The following is a 17,900-nucleotide window of genomic DNA, read 5'->3' on the forward strand; positions in this document are numbered from 1 at the left end:
TCTTTCATATTCTTAACACAAGCTTCAGAGAGCTAGAGATGAGAGAGACTTCTAAAGCATCTAATCCAACATCTTCATTTTACATATAAAGAAACTGGAGATTAAGGAGATTAAGTGGTTTGCCCACTGTTGCACAGGTAGCAAACTCAGCTGGGATTTGGTCTCTAACTCTAGAGCCAGAGTTTCTTCTCCTCTAGCATGAGATGCAGCCCTTTCTTCTGAAACTTGATCTTGTGGCCTGAGGTGGCAGGAAAATTGTTGTCCCTGACTCAAGTCAAAGGAAATAACTCTTGTATCATCCCCAGACTTAGTCTCCTTTGAGTTCTTAGAATAGTGTATCTTGTCCTCCTAACAAAAGATCATACCTCAACAGATCACTGCAAATGACTTTAAGTTTAATCCCATGGGGCACTGGGACACATTTGGCAGATCATGTTCCCAATATAAGCTCAACTAGGTTATCAGAATAATTGACCTAATTAACAGACCTTAAATACCCAAGAAACCAAGGCAACAACTCTAAACATTTTTCACTCCACATATGTATACAAATAATTTTACATGAGGATAATTTTGAGTATTTTTTGTATTCGGTGAAAATAAGAAGAAAATTTCTGTGCAAAATACTGGGGGACCTTAAAGATTAGAAAGATTAAAGGTTTCATGTTGAGTGCCATTGTGATGGTTTGAGTCTGCTTCCTTTTAAAAATCAAAAAGTGTGTTTTCAATTATCCTAGGTTTCATAAAAAGCCTCTTGCTAATCAAAGTATTTGGAAGTGTATGGTAAGGATTTGTCTCCTGGAGGTATATGGGTAGTGCTTTGGACAGAAAAGGAAAAGGAATTTGTGAGAGGGAATAAAGAATGAAGGACATAAAAGATAAGATTTACCATTTGAGTTAATAGTTTGGGGAAAGAATCTGAATTGTCTTTTCTGGTCCAGAAAAGTCAGAACTATAACAAGGAAATTAGATGGTCAAGGAAAATGTGAAAAAAGGAAAATCCCTATATGGCTAAGTCTAGGATGTGAGGTGCAAATGGTAATAAGATAGCACATCCAAAATATTGCTAGTGTCATAGCCACTTTGCCCAGTCAATAGACAGTCATCCTTGGATCTAGGAAAATGTAAGTTCAAGTCTTACCTCTGATAGGTACTGCTATAGAAAAGTTATATAAATTACTTGCTTGGAAAAATTATTTTGCCTTTTTAATGCTCTGGGGATAAAGGTGGTTCAGTGGATAGAAGGAGTCAAGGAAAACATCTTCCTGAGTTCAAATCTGGCCTCAGACACTTACTAGCTAAGTGACCCTGGGCAAATCACTTAACCCTGTTTGTTTGCCTGTTTCCCCATCTGAGCTGGAGGACTTGGCAAACCACTTAAATATCTTTGCCAACAAAACCCCCAAATGCCATAATGTAGAGTCAGACATAATTGAAAAGACTGAACAACAAATGCTTTGGGCAACAGTCTAAGATTATATATTATAGTGAAGATTCTGATCTGAATTGGTAGTAAAGGTCCTCTCATCTTATAATTAACTAAATTAAAGGTCCAGTCCCTGTCTTTATCATAGTGTATCACCTATGGGTGTGGGTATTCCCGTGGAGAATATAATTGACTACCTAGTACTCATTCCTTTCTTTTCTCTGATCCCTAATAGAATTATATCTTTTCTAGCCCTTTTCTATTTCCTACAGAGATGGAGATGGGATTAAGGAATGGTGTGATTTGGGGTATAATCTTTAATCCGGGCACCACCTATACTCCTTAAACTTTTTCCTTCTGACATTTAACTGGTCACATCCTGTTATATTTAACTCAATTTTTGGCCTAAGGATAACTCAATGGTCCTTCTGCCCCCTACTCTTTGGTTATGGAGAGTTTATTTAAGATAAAAAGTTAGTAACACAATCACAATAGCTCAGAGCCCCGAGTTGGGAAAATTCCTAATATGGAAATATCTAAGTCTGTCTCTGTTTTAATTTAAATTTGTTTTTATACCTACTTAACTTTTGGGGTTTGAAACAAAAATCATATTTCAGTGTAAAATAAGCAGGCAGAGTATGTTATAAACTCTGTCACTAGATAGGTACTGTCAAGGAAAGTTGAGGAAAGAGTAAATCTTTTTAAAATTCCTCAGTTTCAGAGATGTGGGTTCAACCAGTAGTATCAGTGAAAATCTATTCTGCCTATTAAGAAGCAATAGCCCTCTTTTTGGTTTTCCAAGTATTTCCTTCCAGTTTCTCCTTTCACCTGTTCTCTTACCAATGACTCTTTGTGCTTAGTTCATTAAGACCTGGACAAGGCTGAGAATGTTCCCTCCTTGGTACTTCTGCTCACTTTCTACTTTTTCTTCTCAGTCTTTGTCTCATAATCTGTATATCCCTTACAAATTCCCAGACATGACTCAGGTATTTATTCCTCTTAAGGACTTTGAGACATATATCACTCTCAGACCTGAGAAGAGAATACATGCTTCTCTGAACTCCAAATTTCAGGATAACATTCACTTCCCATGATCCTACTATAATAGTCACACAGACTCAGCTTTCCCTACTATATTAGCCACCAAAAAAATAAAGCCTCCTGTGAAACTTAATTAGGAATAGCAGTCCCATTTGGACCTCCTCCTAGAAAAAGAACCTTTAAGTTTATGCAGGTGATTAGGTCAGAATCCCAGATTCCCTCCAAATCTCAAAACTCAAGTTTCCTTGAAGCTGTCTGTTTTCTTTGTTTTGTTTTTCATTTTTGTATCATATGTCTATTGTCCATTGTGGAATATAGAAAGGTTTTTACATGGCCCCAGACTAATAAAATTACAGTTCTAGAGTCTACCCCACTCCCAACAATAATAAATATATATGCATATATATATACATACCTTGCATGAAATATGCAATGAACAGGATTGAATCAAATATAATCCCAAACTCTCTGTAACCCTAGTTTAGGAAAAAAGATATTTGGAAGTGCCTTTGGATTTTTCATTTTTCACATTTTTTTTCAAGATGGTAACTAGCCAATTCCTATAGGATTTAGACCCTCAAAATGGTTTTTGTTTGTTTTTTTTTTTTTTAGAAATGGCTCATATTACCCTTTCAGAGGAACTAAAAGTGATGTTTAATTTCTGTTTATGGCACTCTAGTCCTCTCATCAAACTAATCCCAAATATTTAGAAAACTGGCTTGATTTCTAAGTTCATTTAGAAAGAAGTGGTTTTAACAAGTATAAAAAAAAAATTCTTTGCCTTTCCCCCTTCGAATTTTAAAAGCAAATGGGACCTCAGAAGTCATCAGTCCCAACTTTTCATTTTACAATTAAGGAAACTGAGGCCAATAGAGAAATGACAATGCCTGAGGTCAACACAGAAAATAAACAATAGAACTAAGATCGTCCCTTGAGTCACGTGTCTCCTCTCAATTGGTTTTTCTGCCATCCCATACATTCAGTGCCTTTTCTTTGGATGGCAATGAATAATTCGTGTTTGTTATAATTTTGTGTACTTTCTGTCCTTTTGGAAAACTGAAATGAGTTTTCTTGCAAAATGCAAGCACGATTGGGAAGGGTATGATGGTGAATGATAGCACCTTTATATTATACGATCTGTATATGATATCACCTCTAAATAAGTAATCTGGCCTTGGTTTTTTTTCACTTTGGTAACCTCTTAGCCACTTATGTACAAGATTCTTAGGGAGGGTATCAAGTTTCATCTGTATTTAAAATCATGTGAAATGTTTTGCTGTTGAACCTTTGAGTTAGGAGAAATTACATAGAGAGTGTCCCCCAAACAGATCTTTCTCCTTCAATAAGGGCTACAAATCCAAAAAAAAAAAATCTTTATTGAGATGCTCAAAGGAGGAGACAAAGGATGGTGGTTGCTGTTGTTGTTGTTGTTAACCAGTTTCCCTAAAGCCATCTTGGCCTCACCTCCTCTCCTTTTAGACCTTCTGCCACTCAGTCTCTGCAAGGTTGCTCAGCTGGTGCTGTGGTTGTACATTGCCCAAAAACAGATTTTAAAAACCTTTTTCTGGGCTTGGCTGGCTGGTTGCTAAATTCAAATTGATCCTTTTCCCCACCTCCCTCCAGGGTTCTCCACTCCTCAACTTCTAAGTGTGAATCAGCAGGCAGGAGGATGGCTGAGCGAGGCAGCAGGTGGTCAGGAGTCCTGGTAGGAGGCTGCTTTGCCATTCCCTGTTTCTCTAGGCCACTCTATATTCTGTTGCCTCATTATGCCTTCTATATCCTTAGGAAATCAGAATTTTATGAGCTTTGAAAATCCTTTTGGATGAAAGAGCTGGAAACATTGGGATAGCCCTAGGATCGAGATAATTACAACCCCTTTCAAATGGGACCCAGAGAGGCCAGGCTGAGCCTTTTAAAAAGCATCATCTATTAAGAGTGCTGTAAGTTAGTGCAATTAAACATGGAAAAGAAAAGAGAAGTCTGGGAGGAAAACGGAGGCAAGAACCGAGCAATCTGTCATATGCTTAATAGAAAAGAAAAAAAAAATCTTTAATGCAAACAAGGCCCACCGAGGCTTCCCTCCGCCCTTCAATTGGATGGTTCTCAAACTTAATGATTTTCACATCTAATTCAGTGAGAAATTAGTCACCAGGTATTAAGACAAAAGCAGGCGGGCTCCTGCCTTGGTGAGGAATTCTTCCTGCTGAAGTAGAACTATCTCTGGCATAATTAAAATGCTTGCTGAAGTAGAAAAATATAACATTTCATGCATTAACCAGCTTTTTCTTTTTTAAAGCTGGTTCCCCTCTCCCCCAACCCCAAATCCTGCTGTCTCTAGTCAAAGAACAAAGAGCTTCTCGCACTGAACCAGGAAGGTTGAAGTCTGCTTTAGTTCCCTGGGGCCATTTCCATGTCAGAAACATGGTCCCTGGTCAGAGAGGTGGAGGATCCTGCCTCAAACGGGAAAACAGAGCCTCATTCATCTCAGCAGGCATTCAATGGTAGGAGCTGGGCCTTCAGAATGTTCCTTAGAATTCCCTTGAGCCAACAAACAAGCCAATGGAACCCACAATTAGCATTTTAACAGTCTACAAAGCAATACTCTAAAATGATCTTTTAAAATATTAGGACTTTTTATATTTGCATCCAGGGTTGTTCCTTAGAAGATCAGCTAGTGGAAAGAGTACTAAATTTGGAATCAAGGGTTCTTGGTTCAAATTTTAGCCATAGGCAAGTTACTTGTCCTCTGGGGGCCTCAGTTTCCTCATCTGCAACATGAGGATAGATTAGATAGATCCTGAGTTCAGGGCTAGCTCAGAATCCATGCTTCTGAAAGTGTTTGTCTACACACATTCTGGTAATGCTTAAAACATTTTAGAACTCCATGCTGGGAATTAACAAGTTTCTAGTTTCAGGGACAATTTGTAAATGAGATTAAAAAAAAAAAACAGAGTCTTGTAGTGACAATAGAGCTACATTTTGAATTAGGAGAGACCCACCTCTGACATTTGATAATTGTGTGATGATGGACAATTTCTCTATGCCTCGATTCAATAATCTTTAAAATGGGTGTAATGGTACCTATTTCACTCAATCATTGTAGGCTTCAGTCAGTATGTCTGTGAACCTTTTTGTAAACCTCAGATCTCTAGCTAAATGTCAGCTGTCATGGCATACTTTAGATATTATAGAATCATAGATTTAGAGCTGGAAGGGCCCTCAAACTTTAATCTAGTCCCCTCATTTTACAGATGAGAAAGCTGAAACCTGGAGGCTAAGTGACTTGCTGAATGTCACAGAAATATTAAGTAGCAAAGCTGGGATTTGACTCCAAATCAAGTACTTTTTCCCCTAGACCATACTGCCTCTCATCTTGTCCAAACTGCTCATTTCACAGATGAGGAATCATAGAATCCCAGAGTCAAAAGAAAACTCAGACATCATTTTGTCCAGTCTCACCCAGTACATGAATCCTATCTACGACAGTCTGGACAATCAGTCATCCAGACTTGAACTGAGCATCTCTAGCAAAGAGAAACTCATTATTTCCTAAAGCAATTCATTCCATTATCAGATGATTCTTATTATTGGGACTTTTTTGTAATATTAAGCCAAAATATCCCTCCCAATAACTTCCACTCATCATTCCTAGTTCTCTCAGGGCCAAGCAGAACAGCTGAAGCAAACTCAGAGAGGTCCAGTGATTTGATCAGTCACACAGTTTGTTATTGACAAAATAGGCATCCTGACTCCTAGTCCAGCTTTCTTTCCACTGCAATCTTATCACCTCATACTCACACCTTGTTTCTTGGCAAAAAAAATGGTAACATCACTTGATTTTCTACCTCATTTTACAGAACTTTTTCTCCAGATTACTTTTGAATGCTTCCAAAAATTAAATCCATCCTCTTAAAACAAAGATTTGCTACCATGTAATATATTCAGATGAATGTGCCTTACAATCTGGAGATAACAATCTTCTCTTTTCATCCAGGAATAGCTGAGTTTGAGAATGGTAAATAATAACAAGAGCTTGCATTAGTATAGAGCTATAAGGCTCACAAAGTGCTTCCCTCACAATTGCCTTGCAATGTAGATTGTGTAAAACATTTTAGCCCCATTTTCCAGATGAGAAAACTGAGGCTCAGAGAGGCTAAAATGAAGCTAAAATGACTTTCTCATAGTCACAATGCTAGTGATTGGATAGATAGACAGACAGGGAAAGAGAGAGAGAGAGAAAGGAGGGGGGAGAGAGAGAGAGAGAGAGAGAGAGTCAAGACTGAATTCAAGGTCTTTGGACTCCAAGACAAGAGATTTTTTTCTATATAACTACACTGCCTGCCATTCAGACACACTCAGGAACAAACCAACTGACCAGATGAAAGGGGAAGGAGAAGATAATAGGAACATAGAGTTTGAGGGAGGCTTCAAGAAGGACAGATTATTTGTCATCTGCTCACTCCCTTTCTGCTAATTTGACAGAGTTGTTGTTTAGTGATTTCAGCTATACCTGTTTCTTCATAGTGCCATTTGGGATTCTCTTGGCAAACATACTAGAGTGGTTTGTCATTTCCTTCTCCAGCTCATTTCACAGTGAGGAAACTGAAGCAAACAGGGTTCAGTGACTCATCCAGGTCCAGGGTCATACAGCTATTGACTGAAGCCAGCTGAATTCACGGAGATCACTTTTCTTGACTGCAAGCCCAGTGCTCCATTCATTGCACCAACTAGTTGCCCTAGACTTGTTATCCTCTATCCTCCAGCCCCAGCCACATAGAAATCTTCTGCTATGGAGTCTAAGACAGTATTTCCTTAGATAGTAAGTATTGATGCTAATATATCTCCCCCAACAATAGGTGTTTTCTCATATTAAGAATTCTGCTCTTCTTCTCTGTGTCTGCAAAGGACATTTTCCGAATCTACCAGTTTTTTGGTTGCCCCATCTTTGCCTCACTCCACTCCCCAAGAGGATCCTTCAGTGACTTATTTTGGGGACCTCAAAAACACCAGATCTCAGGATAGCATGTGAACAGACAAAGACAGTTTCTCTCTCATTTCAGTCTCACTGATAGAGATTTCTTAGCTGACTTCCACAAATAAACCCTATTCTGCCCACTGATTGGAGATCAGTCGGGTAAAAATTGGTATATATATATATATATATTTTTTTTAATGTGGTTTTTCCCTTGAGTGTTGGTGTGAATCAGATCTGAGATCCACGTGAGTTATTTATCGCTTTCATTAAGCTACAATTAGAATAAGAGGTATAAAAAATAATAATAATCTGTGCTAGTTGGGTAAAGTTTATTCTTTGCTCTGCTATTTCTTGCAGTGATACCTAAAGTAACAAAGCATTTACTGTCTAACCCCGTGTTCACCTGCATCGTCCTCGCAGCCTGTATGGAGATTGCAGTGGTGGCTGGCTTTGCTGCTTTCCTGGGAAAGTACTTGGAACAGCAGTTCAACCTCACAACTTCCTCGGCCAACCAGCTGCTGGGTGAGTGACCCTCCCGTCCTAAAGAGAGGGTGGCTGTTTCTTTAGTCTTCCAAGGAGGAAGAGCCATGGTGAGCACGAGGAAGAGATATATTTCTTTGACAATTCTGTCCAATGAGTTTAAACAATGTTTTCTGTGTTTTAAACACTTTGCTGAATGTTGGCAGGGAGAAGGAAGAATTTATGTAATGTAAGATGCAATGTAATTCATTAAATTTTTAAAGTGCTTCTTATGTATCCGGCACTTTGTTAGACAGGACACAAGGATAAAAATTAAAACCACCCTTGTCCTCAAAGAGCTTCCATTCCTGCCCCTTTAAAGAGTTTCAAGAGCTCATTCTTGAGATGATTTATGCACCTGAAGCAGAGAATGGTATAATAATAATCATAGTGAACATGCATATAGTGCCTACAGTGTACAAGACACTGCACTAAGCTCTATATGATTATTTCCTTTGATCCTCACAACAGTCCTGCTATTATTTTTCTGATTTTACAGATAAGGAAACTGAGGCAAACAGAAGTTAAGAAACTTGCCTAGAGTCACACAGTTAGTAAGCATCTGAGGCTAGATTTATCCTCAGGTCTTCATCTTTTCAGGCCAAGGGCTCTATCCACTGTACCACCTAGCTACATCTGTGTGGTAGTAGAGAGAAAGCTGGTCTTGAAACCAGGAAAACATGAGTTTATGCTAGCCATCCTGGCATTGTCACCCTGGAAAAGTCATTTACCTTCTCAAAGTTCTAGGCCAGTGATGTCAACTTTAAATATGAATTAGACCATTGATATGTACACAAGGATCCCTTTGGCCTGCAAATTGATTCCATTTTTAATATTACTTATGTTTTATTATATTTTTATTTATTCTTAAATATTTCCCAATTGCTATTATGGCTATATGAGACCCATACTCCATGCCTTTGACACCACTGCTCTATGATTCTCATCTAGTTCCTATCTATATCCCTAATCTTATAAGACAGAGAATAATCAAGAACCAAAAGATAACATTGAACAAATTAAGTACCATAGGGAACAGAAGTTTCAGGAACAGCAAAAATCATTTTGAACTGGAATAATCAGGGGAGATTTCATGGGAAAAGTGGGGATCAGATAGGTCATGAAGGTAAGGAAAATTTTGGATTGACAGCAATGAAGGGTAGGGGCATTCCAGTTCGTTACTTACCAATATGAGTAAAAACTCAAAGGCAGGAAGGAATGTAGATTATATGGAAGACGGTGAGAAAACCAGCCTGGTTGGGATAGAATGTTCATAATGAAGAAGAGAGGAAGACAAAATTGGATGAATAATATGAAGCAAGATGACAGAGGTTTTAGAAAAGGTCAAGACTTAATACCCCTGTCTGTTTTTAAGAGATTATTTTGATACAGCTTTCACTAGAGTTCATTTTCTTTTCTTCAACAGAGTATGCCACAATAAGCCAAAAAAAGTCTAAGAGCATTGTATAAAATGTTTATAAATTTGTGCTTTGTGAAGCAAAGACAAATTAAGGAGGCTATCACTTCAAAGAGGCAATCACAAAACACAATCAGCCCTTTTCTACCTGTCTGAGAAAGTGGAATGTGTCTTTTCCTTTAATGCTGAGTTTTCTACCATTATATCTTAACATTGTTAGACTTGAGCCCCCAGGCACAGAAGAAGAAACAGTATATCACTTCCTGATCTCTTCCCTTCCTTTCTTTGAATTCTTCTTGCTTTGCAAGAGGCACTTCTACTTCAGGCTGTGTGTTGCTTCACAATAGGTCCCTACTCTTCTATTGCCAAATCAATCAATAGAATTCTGAAGGAAAGGTCAAAAGAAGAATCTCAAGTCCTTGAACTTGTTCTTGTCTCTCTAACACCTGTTCTGCCCATTGCTGGTTTCAATGTTCAGAGCACTATAAAAGACAATTATTTTAACCCATAGGGCTGTATTCCAAGAATCCTAGTTCTTTTGCCAGTCCAAAGATACAAGTGCCTTTTAAGGGATCCTTATAATTTTTTTTTTACTGTGATCAACTTAGTGGCATCATGCCATCTAGATTTTTTTACAACTACAAAGGAAAGGATACCAAAGTAGGCTAACAGTGGTTAGGGGCACAAAGAAAAGGAATCATCAGTATAAGGAGAAGCTCCAGTGGGAATATAGTTTATTCATAGCTCTCATGGACTTAGGAGACAACCTATTCAATCTTTCTGAAGCACCAGTGCCCAGCTCTGGGCAACACCACAGAGCCATCAACAAATTGGACAGAGTTCAGAGCATAACAACAAAGATGATTAAGGGCTTGGCAGGATTGATTTATGAGGGAAGATTAAAAGGACTAAATCTGCATAGGTTAACTTAATGAGGAGAGAGTTAGGAGGAAAGTTATGATAACTGTCTACAAGTATCAAGGAGCAACATGCATCAAGAAGAGAGAGTAATTGTTTATTGTGACTCAGAAAGGAGAGGATGTTAAGTGGTATTGGCAGAGCCACTAAATAATACCTTCTGAGTGCCCAGAGGGCCTTGGTGCTGTGCTAGGTGCTATTAAAAGAAAGATAAACAGATCTCAGTCCCAGTCTTTGAGAGTATCTCTTATTCATGCAAGTATAGTCAATTCATCATAGCCATGCTAATAAAGGTATAAGGAGGCAAACCCATGATATAAATAATCCAAAATAGTGGAGAATCTGAAAATATTTCATATTTATCAATAAAATTATTCAAATACTATGTGACCTCATCAATATTGGTATTCCTCCAATGATAAAAACCACAAATACATCCATGGATGCCCATCTTGTGTGAATCTTGTCCATATCCCCCACAAGTAGTCCAAAAATTATTATATATTATTTAGCATTATTTGTTTTCAGCCTACCTCCTTATTTTCCATTTGATATTATATTGAAACTAGTACGCATTCCTTCAGAGTGTATATATGTTGTGTAGATGGAAAATTTGCTGCACCTGAGCTACATTCCCAACATCCTTTTAAGTTACATCCTCATTTTACATCTCTTGTAATTTTGGCATACTTTATGTCAATGGTGTCTTGCCTTTTAAAAGTCATAATCATCAAAATATTTTAACTCTGAAAAAGAAAAGAGATAGAAATACCTACTAATTAATGGGAGAAGGGATCCTGAATCTCCATTATTTTCTGCATCAAAATTGTCTGTATGATTATGGCATCTGGTCTAATACAATATAAGCATGGGAGCTCTAATAAATATGTATAGATGTTAAAAATGATGACTCAGGATCAGTGGGGGTATGCTAGTAGGCAAGCAATCCTAGGTTAAAAATGGATCCTGAGCAATATTGATAATACACACAAGTAATTGCCATGTAAAGTCAGTAAAAATGTAAAAAATAAAAATAAAAAACAGACCAAAGTCAAATAAAAATCAATATGATAATATATTTATAGCATTTATAGTCATAGATTTAGAGTTGGAAAGTACTACAGAGTTCTAGTCCAGTGCTTTCATTTTATAGATAATGGAACCAAAGCCCAGAAACATTATAAGACTTGACCAAGGTCACCCAATAAGTAAGTGCCAAAACTAGGATTTATTTTCAGTCCCTCTCACTTCAAATCTTCCCTGCACCATGCTGCCATATCAAATGGTGTAGCCTTACAAAAAAAAAATAAATAAATAACTTGCCTGAAGCAAGTGGGTGGCTATAACAGGTGAATCATTTTTTTTCTTTTGACCTCAAGAGCTAATTTTTTTTTAACTATAGGCTGTTCAGTTGTGTGTTATCTTGGCAAGGCAATCATATGGTATCAACAACTCTTTTTGTAGTACTTTAGGCTGTACAGGAAACTGAAAAGTCATTCTTCCTGATAAATTGGAAGAGAGGTAACAAATTCCAATTGTGTCTTATACATGAGGCAGCATGGCAGAATGGCCAGAACCCTGATCCTAACTTCAAATCCCACATCAGATACTTCCTAGATTTGTGGTCCTAGATAAGTCACTTACCAGCTCCGTGTCTCTTTTTCTTCACCTGTAAAGTAAGAACTGATGACCTTCAAAGTCCCTTTCAACTCTAAATCTATGATCCCATAATCATAAAGTCCAAATATATAAGCATTGTGAGGCTTGACCACCTTCTGATATCTTACTACTTATACATCATTTTTTTATAATTCATACAGTTGCACAGTATTCATTTGCTATGTGATCTCCATTATTCTCTGCATAGTGTTGTTTGTGTGATTATGGCACCTCATCTGGTGCCATATAAGCACAGAATCTCTAATAAGTGTGTTTAGATTTTCATAATGATGACACAGGATCCATTACTGAAATTGTTATTGAATGCTTGCTGGGGTTTTTATGGATTTTTTTTGTTTGAGTGTCTATATCTCTAATCATTGCTTTTCTAGACTCACTCCCATTTTTATTTCTAACCTCTTTCTTCCCCTCTATTCTAGGGATGACTGCTATCCCATGTGCATGTCTGGGTATATTCCTAGGAGGTCTTCTTGTAAAGAAGCTCAGCCTATCTGCTCTAGGAGCCATTCGGATGGCCATGCTAGTTAACCTGGTGTCTACAGCTTGTTATGTTTCCTTCCTCTTCCTGGGATGTGATACAGGTCCTGTGGCTGGGGTTACTGTTCCCTATGGAAACGAGTAAGTACTAAAAGAAATTAAATAGGTATAAATGAATGAATGAATGAATGAATGAATGAATGAATGAATGAATGAATGAAAGGGCATCGCACTGTGCCAAAAATGTAAATACAAAAGTAGGACAAGCCTGTCCTCAAGGTGCTTACTTTCTAACAGAGAGAGATAACATATAGAAAGAAATGGTGGCCAGGGAAGAGTGCTTTTGTCTGAGAAGTTACAGGTATTGCAGATGGAAAACGGGGCAGGGTTGGCATGCACCTTAGCTCTTTTAAGATGATGGAACTTACTGCAGTGGCTTGCTTAAACCAATAATGCTTTCATTAACAAAGCAGTGAGAAGTATGTGTGTCTCCTTCTCTGGTTAAAATAGTTACATAACATTTGTGAACTTAAAGAAAGCACATAGTTTCATAAGATCATAGATTTAGAGATTGAAGGGACCTCAGGAGCCATGAAGTCCTGCTCCCCTTATTTGACACAAAAGGAACTAAGACCAAGAGAGCTTAACTGATCTGCCCAGAGAAACACAATGAATTTTTGAAGCAAGATTTGAACTCAAGTCTTCTTAAATGAAAACCTGTTAGTCCACATATCTCTTCTAAAGCAACCAAAAGAAGGATCCATGGGACAAGTAAATCTTTTGTACTCTAGGACATTTTTCTTGTACTATAATTTATCCTTACCTTCAAGGCTAACAGCACAGATTGTACCAAATTCTGCAAAATACCAGAAATTCTCACTACTTCTGATATTGCCTCTGTGACCTTGGACATGTCCCTTAACCTGCCTGGGTCTTGGTTTCTACTGTGAGTTTATAAATCTTTAAAATAAGAGGATTGGACTCAATGGCCTCAGAGATCATTCCCAGCTCTAGAACTAGAATAAAGCAATGTCTTCGTTTCTTAATAATGCTCCTTTTCCATTTTCTTCTCATCATCCTAAATCACCAGACAATCTTTTAGACTGATCTCTTTAAGAGGGAAATACAAGGAATGGCATTTCCAAGTATAGCACTTGGGGCCCTTCCTACTCAGGGACCTCTAGAAAAGCCTGAGGTTCTGGATATTTTATGGATCAGAATCTTCTCCAGAACATAATTCGTAAGCCCTTATTAATGAGTTTGCTTTAACTAGTCAGCCAGAGGTTACATTTGACTCAGAGTATTTATGAATTAATAGTAATTAAATTAACAAGAGAATATTCTCACTATTAAGGCAGAGCTCACTCTCCTACAAATACACAACCATCACTGGGAAGAGGGGAAATGCAAAAGGACAACACATGGAACGAACACATGTGGGATCTCTGGGTGGCCAGATTATATCACTGATGCCACAGAGCTGTCAATGTCATTGTATTACTCTTTTCTAGGAAGGTGCCCTATTGGGTGGCAGGTCTCCACTGCTCCTCACCAGGCATCATTTATCTCCTCCAGCTGGTCTTCATCCGCCCATCTGTCTTCAGGGCCACCTAAGCCTCTGCTGAGATGGGTGGATTATTCCTCTGTTAGTCAGCTAGTTCGACTATCTCCACCATCCTTTGGAGTGGGGAAGAAGGGAGATAAAGGAGGGAATGTGGACTGTAAGTCTGTTAGCCTCTTCCTAGTAGGAAAGGGTTGTGGCTCTATTTAAGTCATCTCATTCATCCTCCTGTTGAATCTCAGCTAATGCCTTCAGCTAAGGTGCTATCTGGAGGACTGTCCGCTCCTCTTTCCACCATCTAGTAGAAATACAGCTCTCTTCAGTCAATTTTTCAGCCAAAAGGGAGGAAACTCTCCTTTTCAGCCAAACTGCTCACAGCAGATGCCCAATGTAAGATCATGTCTGATCTTTGAACTCTTTTCTGCTTGTTCCTCTGCCTTCCTCACAGTTCACCTTTTGTCTGAATCATGATCAGAGTATATTTGCCCAGGCTTAAGCAATTCCAGGCTATAATAGAATAGGGCTTCTGCTGCTCTGTTGGTAGAGATATTTAGTGTTGAACTGGAAGTCAGAATACCTGGATTCAAGCCCATGACTTACTGGTTTTGTGACCATGGAGAAGTCATCTAACATTTCTGAGCCTCTGTTTCCTCATCTGGGAGACAGAGGTAATTCTATCTGTACAAAGCATTGCCCAGGATGGTAATAAAGATTAAATAAAGTAATGGATATGGAAATACTTAAAAAGATATAAAAGTATTTGTCATTGTTATTATTGGTGGTGGTGATCATTCATTTCTGACTTCTCATAATCTCATTTGAGATTTTCTTGGCAGATACTAGAGTAGGTTGTCATTTTCTTCACCATCTCATTTTCCAAATGAGGCAAACAGAGTCAAGTGACTTGTCCAGGGCCATATAGCTAGTGTCTGAGACCAGATTTGAATTCTGGGAAAGGAGTATTCCTGACTCCAGGCTTCTATCCATTGTACTCCACCTCCACACACATCCCCAGTCTAAAAGTCTACATATAAAAAGTTATTAGTCATTTTGACAAAAGTGAAACGAATACATTCATTCTTAGGTCATTTATTTAGAACCTCTAAGCCAAAGAAGGTATCTTGTTCCAGGAGTTAAGCTACAAGATGGGATATTCTTTGCCCTGCCAAGGGCTACTCTAAAAGATAATTAGTTGTTAGAACAGGACAGGAGTATACTTGACTCTACTGAAATTCTAAGAATTCTTTCCTTCTTCCTCACCTTTCCCCAGTCCAAAGTGACATTTTCTTCAGATGCCCTGTATTTGGTACTTCCTTTGGGGAACTTTGTAACAAGATTGAACCATAAGACTTCAATTGGGGTTTTTGACCCTGTCTTGCCAACTTGTAGACAGGAATAATGCCACCTAATCCTTTCCAAATGAAATGCAGTGGGGAAGATGAGATGAGAGATTTTTCTACTTGGAACATTTAACAACTCCTCCTAATTCAGTATTTCTCCTCATTTTCTTTTCACTAGTACGAGAAAACTCCTCTAAGTTATTAATGAAAATAAATAAAAATGCAAAGGCTCTCAAATGTTATTTATCCCAGGGAAATTGATAATTGTGATCAACCATCAGTGCTGTCCTCTTTCTTAAGTAATTTGAGATTTATAGTAGTAGCATAAGACTTTGTCCCTGCCTTTGAAAACCTTATTGTCTCACTTGGAAAAACAAAATTAAAATATACCAAATCATAATGAAGAGCTACAAATACAATAATTTATAATCACGTGTATGCTGCAGTTATGCTATTTGAAACCAGAGACGTGAATTAAGCTTGAATTAGTTAGAGAAGGCCTTCCTTATGAATAAAGTAGGACTTGAGACAAGTCTTGAAAAAATGGACGGGATTTGGATATACAGGAGGAAAGGAAAGGACTTCCTTGCGTGAGTAACTAATGTGAATCAAGACACAGCATTAGGAATGATCAAAGAAAGGGAGGAAACCAAGCTACCAAATTATGTATTTGGAGAATCCTAGAAAATCAAACTGAATTCACATTTGAAGTGATTTTGATTCTATTTGTAATACTGGTTCCAATTCTTATTAATTGTGTGGTCCTGGGTAAATTAGCCTCTCTGAGCCATTATGCAAAAACCCACTTTCTTGTTGTGAAAAGTGCATTGTAAATATTAAAATGTTTCATATATACAAGTTATTAATGTGTGTTATATTGTATTTTCTCTCACAGCTCAGCACCTGGCGCAGCCTTGGATCCCTACTCATCTTGCAATAATAACTGTGAATGCCAAACCGACTCTTTCACGCCAGTCTGCGGGGCAGATGGAATCACTTACCTGTCTGCCTGCTTTGCTGGATGCAACAGCACGGTATTTGTGACTTATTTATTCTCTGGATAAGGTGAGGGATCATGGATTAAAAACTGCAGCTTAACCAGAAGCCTAAAATGGTGTAATACCCAAGGTGATGGTTGACTGCCACAGGAATTATAGAATCAGTACTTATCAAGAATTTTTTTTCCTCTTCTGCCATATAAATTTTTCCTAATCTCATCCTTGGTTTGATTAGGAAACTCTATTAGTAGATGGAATAGAGGAGATTTGCCACTTGAATTTGTTTACTAAATGACTTGTACAGAATTGAATCAGACTTCTAGATATTCTTAACCTCTACTGACATTATTTCAGTAGTCTAAAGATTAATGATTTTGTAGGTTGGAGTATCTGATACATCCATATTGATTTTCACCCTTGTATACATTTATGAATGCCTTCCTGAGTTGCTCTGGGTGAGAAAATTCATGACCCAAGGGCTAAGCTTCTGATGATGAGCCCATCCAACCTAACTTGGGCTGGTCTGCAATGCCTGATGCATGGTAGGTACTTGATAAATTTATACTGACTGATTTATTGGTTGGTCCCTATCTTCAGATACAGTCTATTGATTGGTCCATATCCAAAATGTTTCCAGTTTAGATTAAGAAGTGCCGAAGCTTCATATTCCATTGTCACAGCCTTCAAGAACACACAATTGCTTTCATACCATGATGAGGCATCAGAGTATGATTTTAGTGAACAAGAGTATGAATGGCCACAAGTATGATTCAAGGTAGAAGTCAAAGGAAGCTTTGTACCAAAGTCAAGGGAAAGAATTTTGGGCCATGTCTTAAAATAAATTTCATGTTCACTTACCCTTTTTTAAGATTTTGTTCCAGGATTCCCCATATCTTTCTGTCTTCTGTTCCTAATATTTTTCTTTTACTTTTTAATTGTCAGCATTTGCTTCTATGTATAAGTACTAAACTAAGTGATACAGGGTAATAAAATAAAATTTGAGAAAGGTAGACCTATTCCTTCCTTTCAATAAACAACTGAATCACTCATTCCTAACTTGTCCTCTATCCATTTTTGGATATAGGCAAAGTCTAGCAGTAATGCCAAGTGGCCATCAAAAACAAAGAAAATAGGGATCGTTCATCTTAATTTTCTAAAAATTAAGTTTTTTCTTGCTTTAATGTTTGGATTCTTGGCCTACTGCTGCTGTTAACATTTTTCAAAAAGTAAGATAAATCATTTTAGGTGGGGAGGAAGCTATTTTTCAAATAAGATTATAAAGCAATTTCTCTGTGGGGATAAAAATGAATGGAAAATAGGATTGGGTTTTGGGAAGGGGTGGAATGAAAACACCAGTTATTATTTTCTGTGACAACAATTTCATTAACATTTTAATATCTGAGGAGTTATGTTGCAAATTAGTCTTTGTTATTGTCCTGTTGCAAGGATTAAATTGATTCAATATATGCTACTGTCCTGAGACTAAAATAGTGTCTATTTCAGAAAATTCAGTGACCAAAAAATTGTCTCAGAAAATGCACTTCCCTC

At 37.7% G+C, this 17,900-nt stretch overlaps 1 protein-coding gene across 1 annotated transcript in view; it reads left to right on the forward strand.

Moving 5' to 3' along the window:
* Positions 1-17,900, forward strand: part of SLCO3A1 (solute carrier organic anion transporter family member 3A1) — a 341,455-nt gene that overhangs the window by 304,619 nt on the left and 18,936 nt on the right. Inside the window, exons 5-7 of the mRNA XM_001364866.5 lie at positions 7,800-7,964; positions 12,396-12,594; positions 16,250-16,388. Coding sequence (XP_001364903.1) covers positions 7,800-7,964; positions 12,396-12,594; positions 16,250-16,388 — 503 coding nt within the window. The remainder of the gene's footprint in view (positions 1-7,799; positions 7,965-12,395; positions 12,595-16,249; positions 16,389-17,900) is intronic.

Source organism: Monodelphis domestica, chromosome 1 (genome assembly GCF_027887165.1).
Source record: "Monodelphis domestica isolate mMonDom1 chromosome 1, mMonDom1.pri, whole genome shotgun sequence".
Lineage (NCBI taxonomy): Eukaryota > Metazoa > Chordata > Mammalia > Didelphimorphia > Didelphidae > Monodelphis > Monodelphis domestica.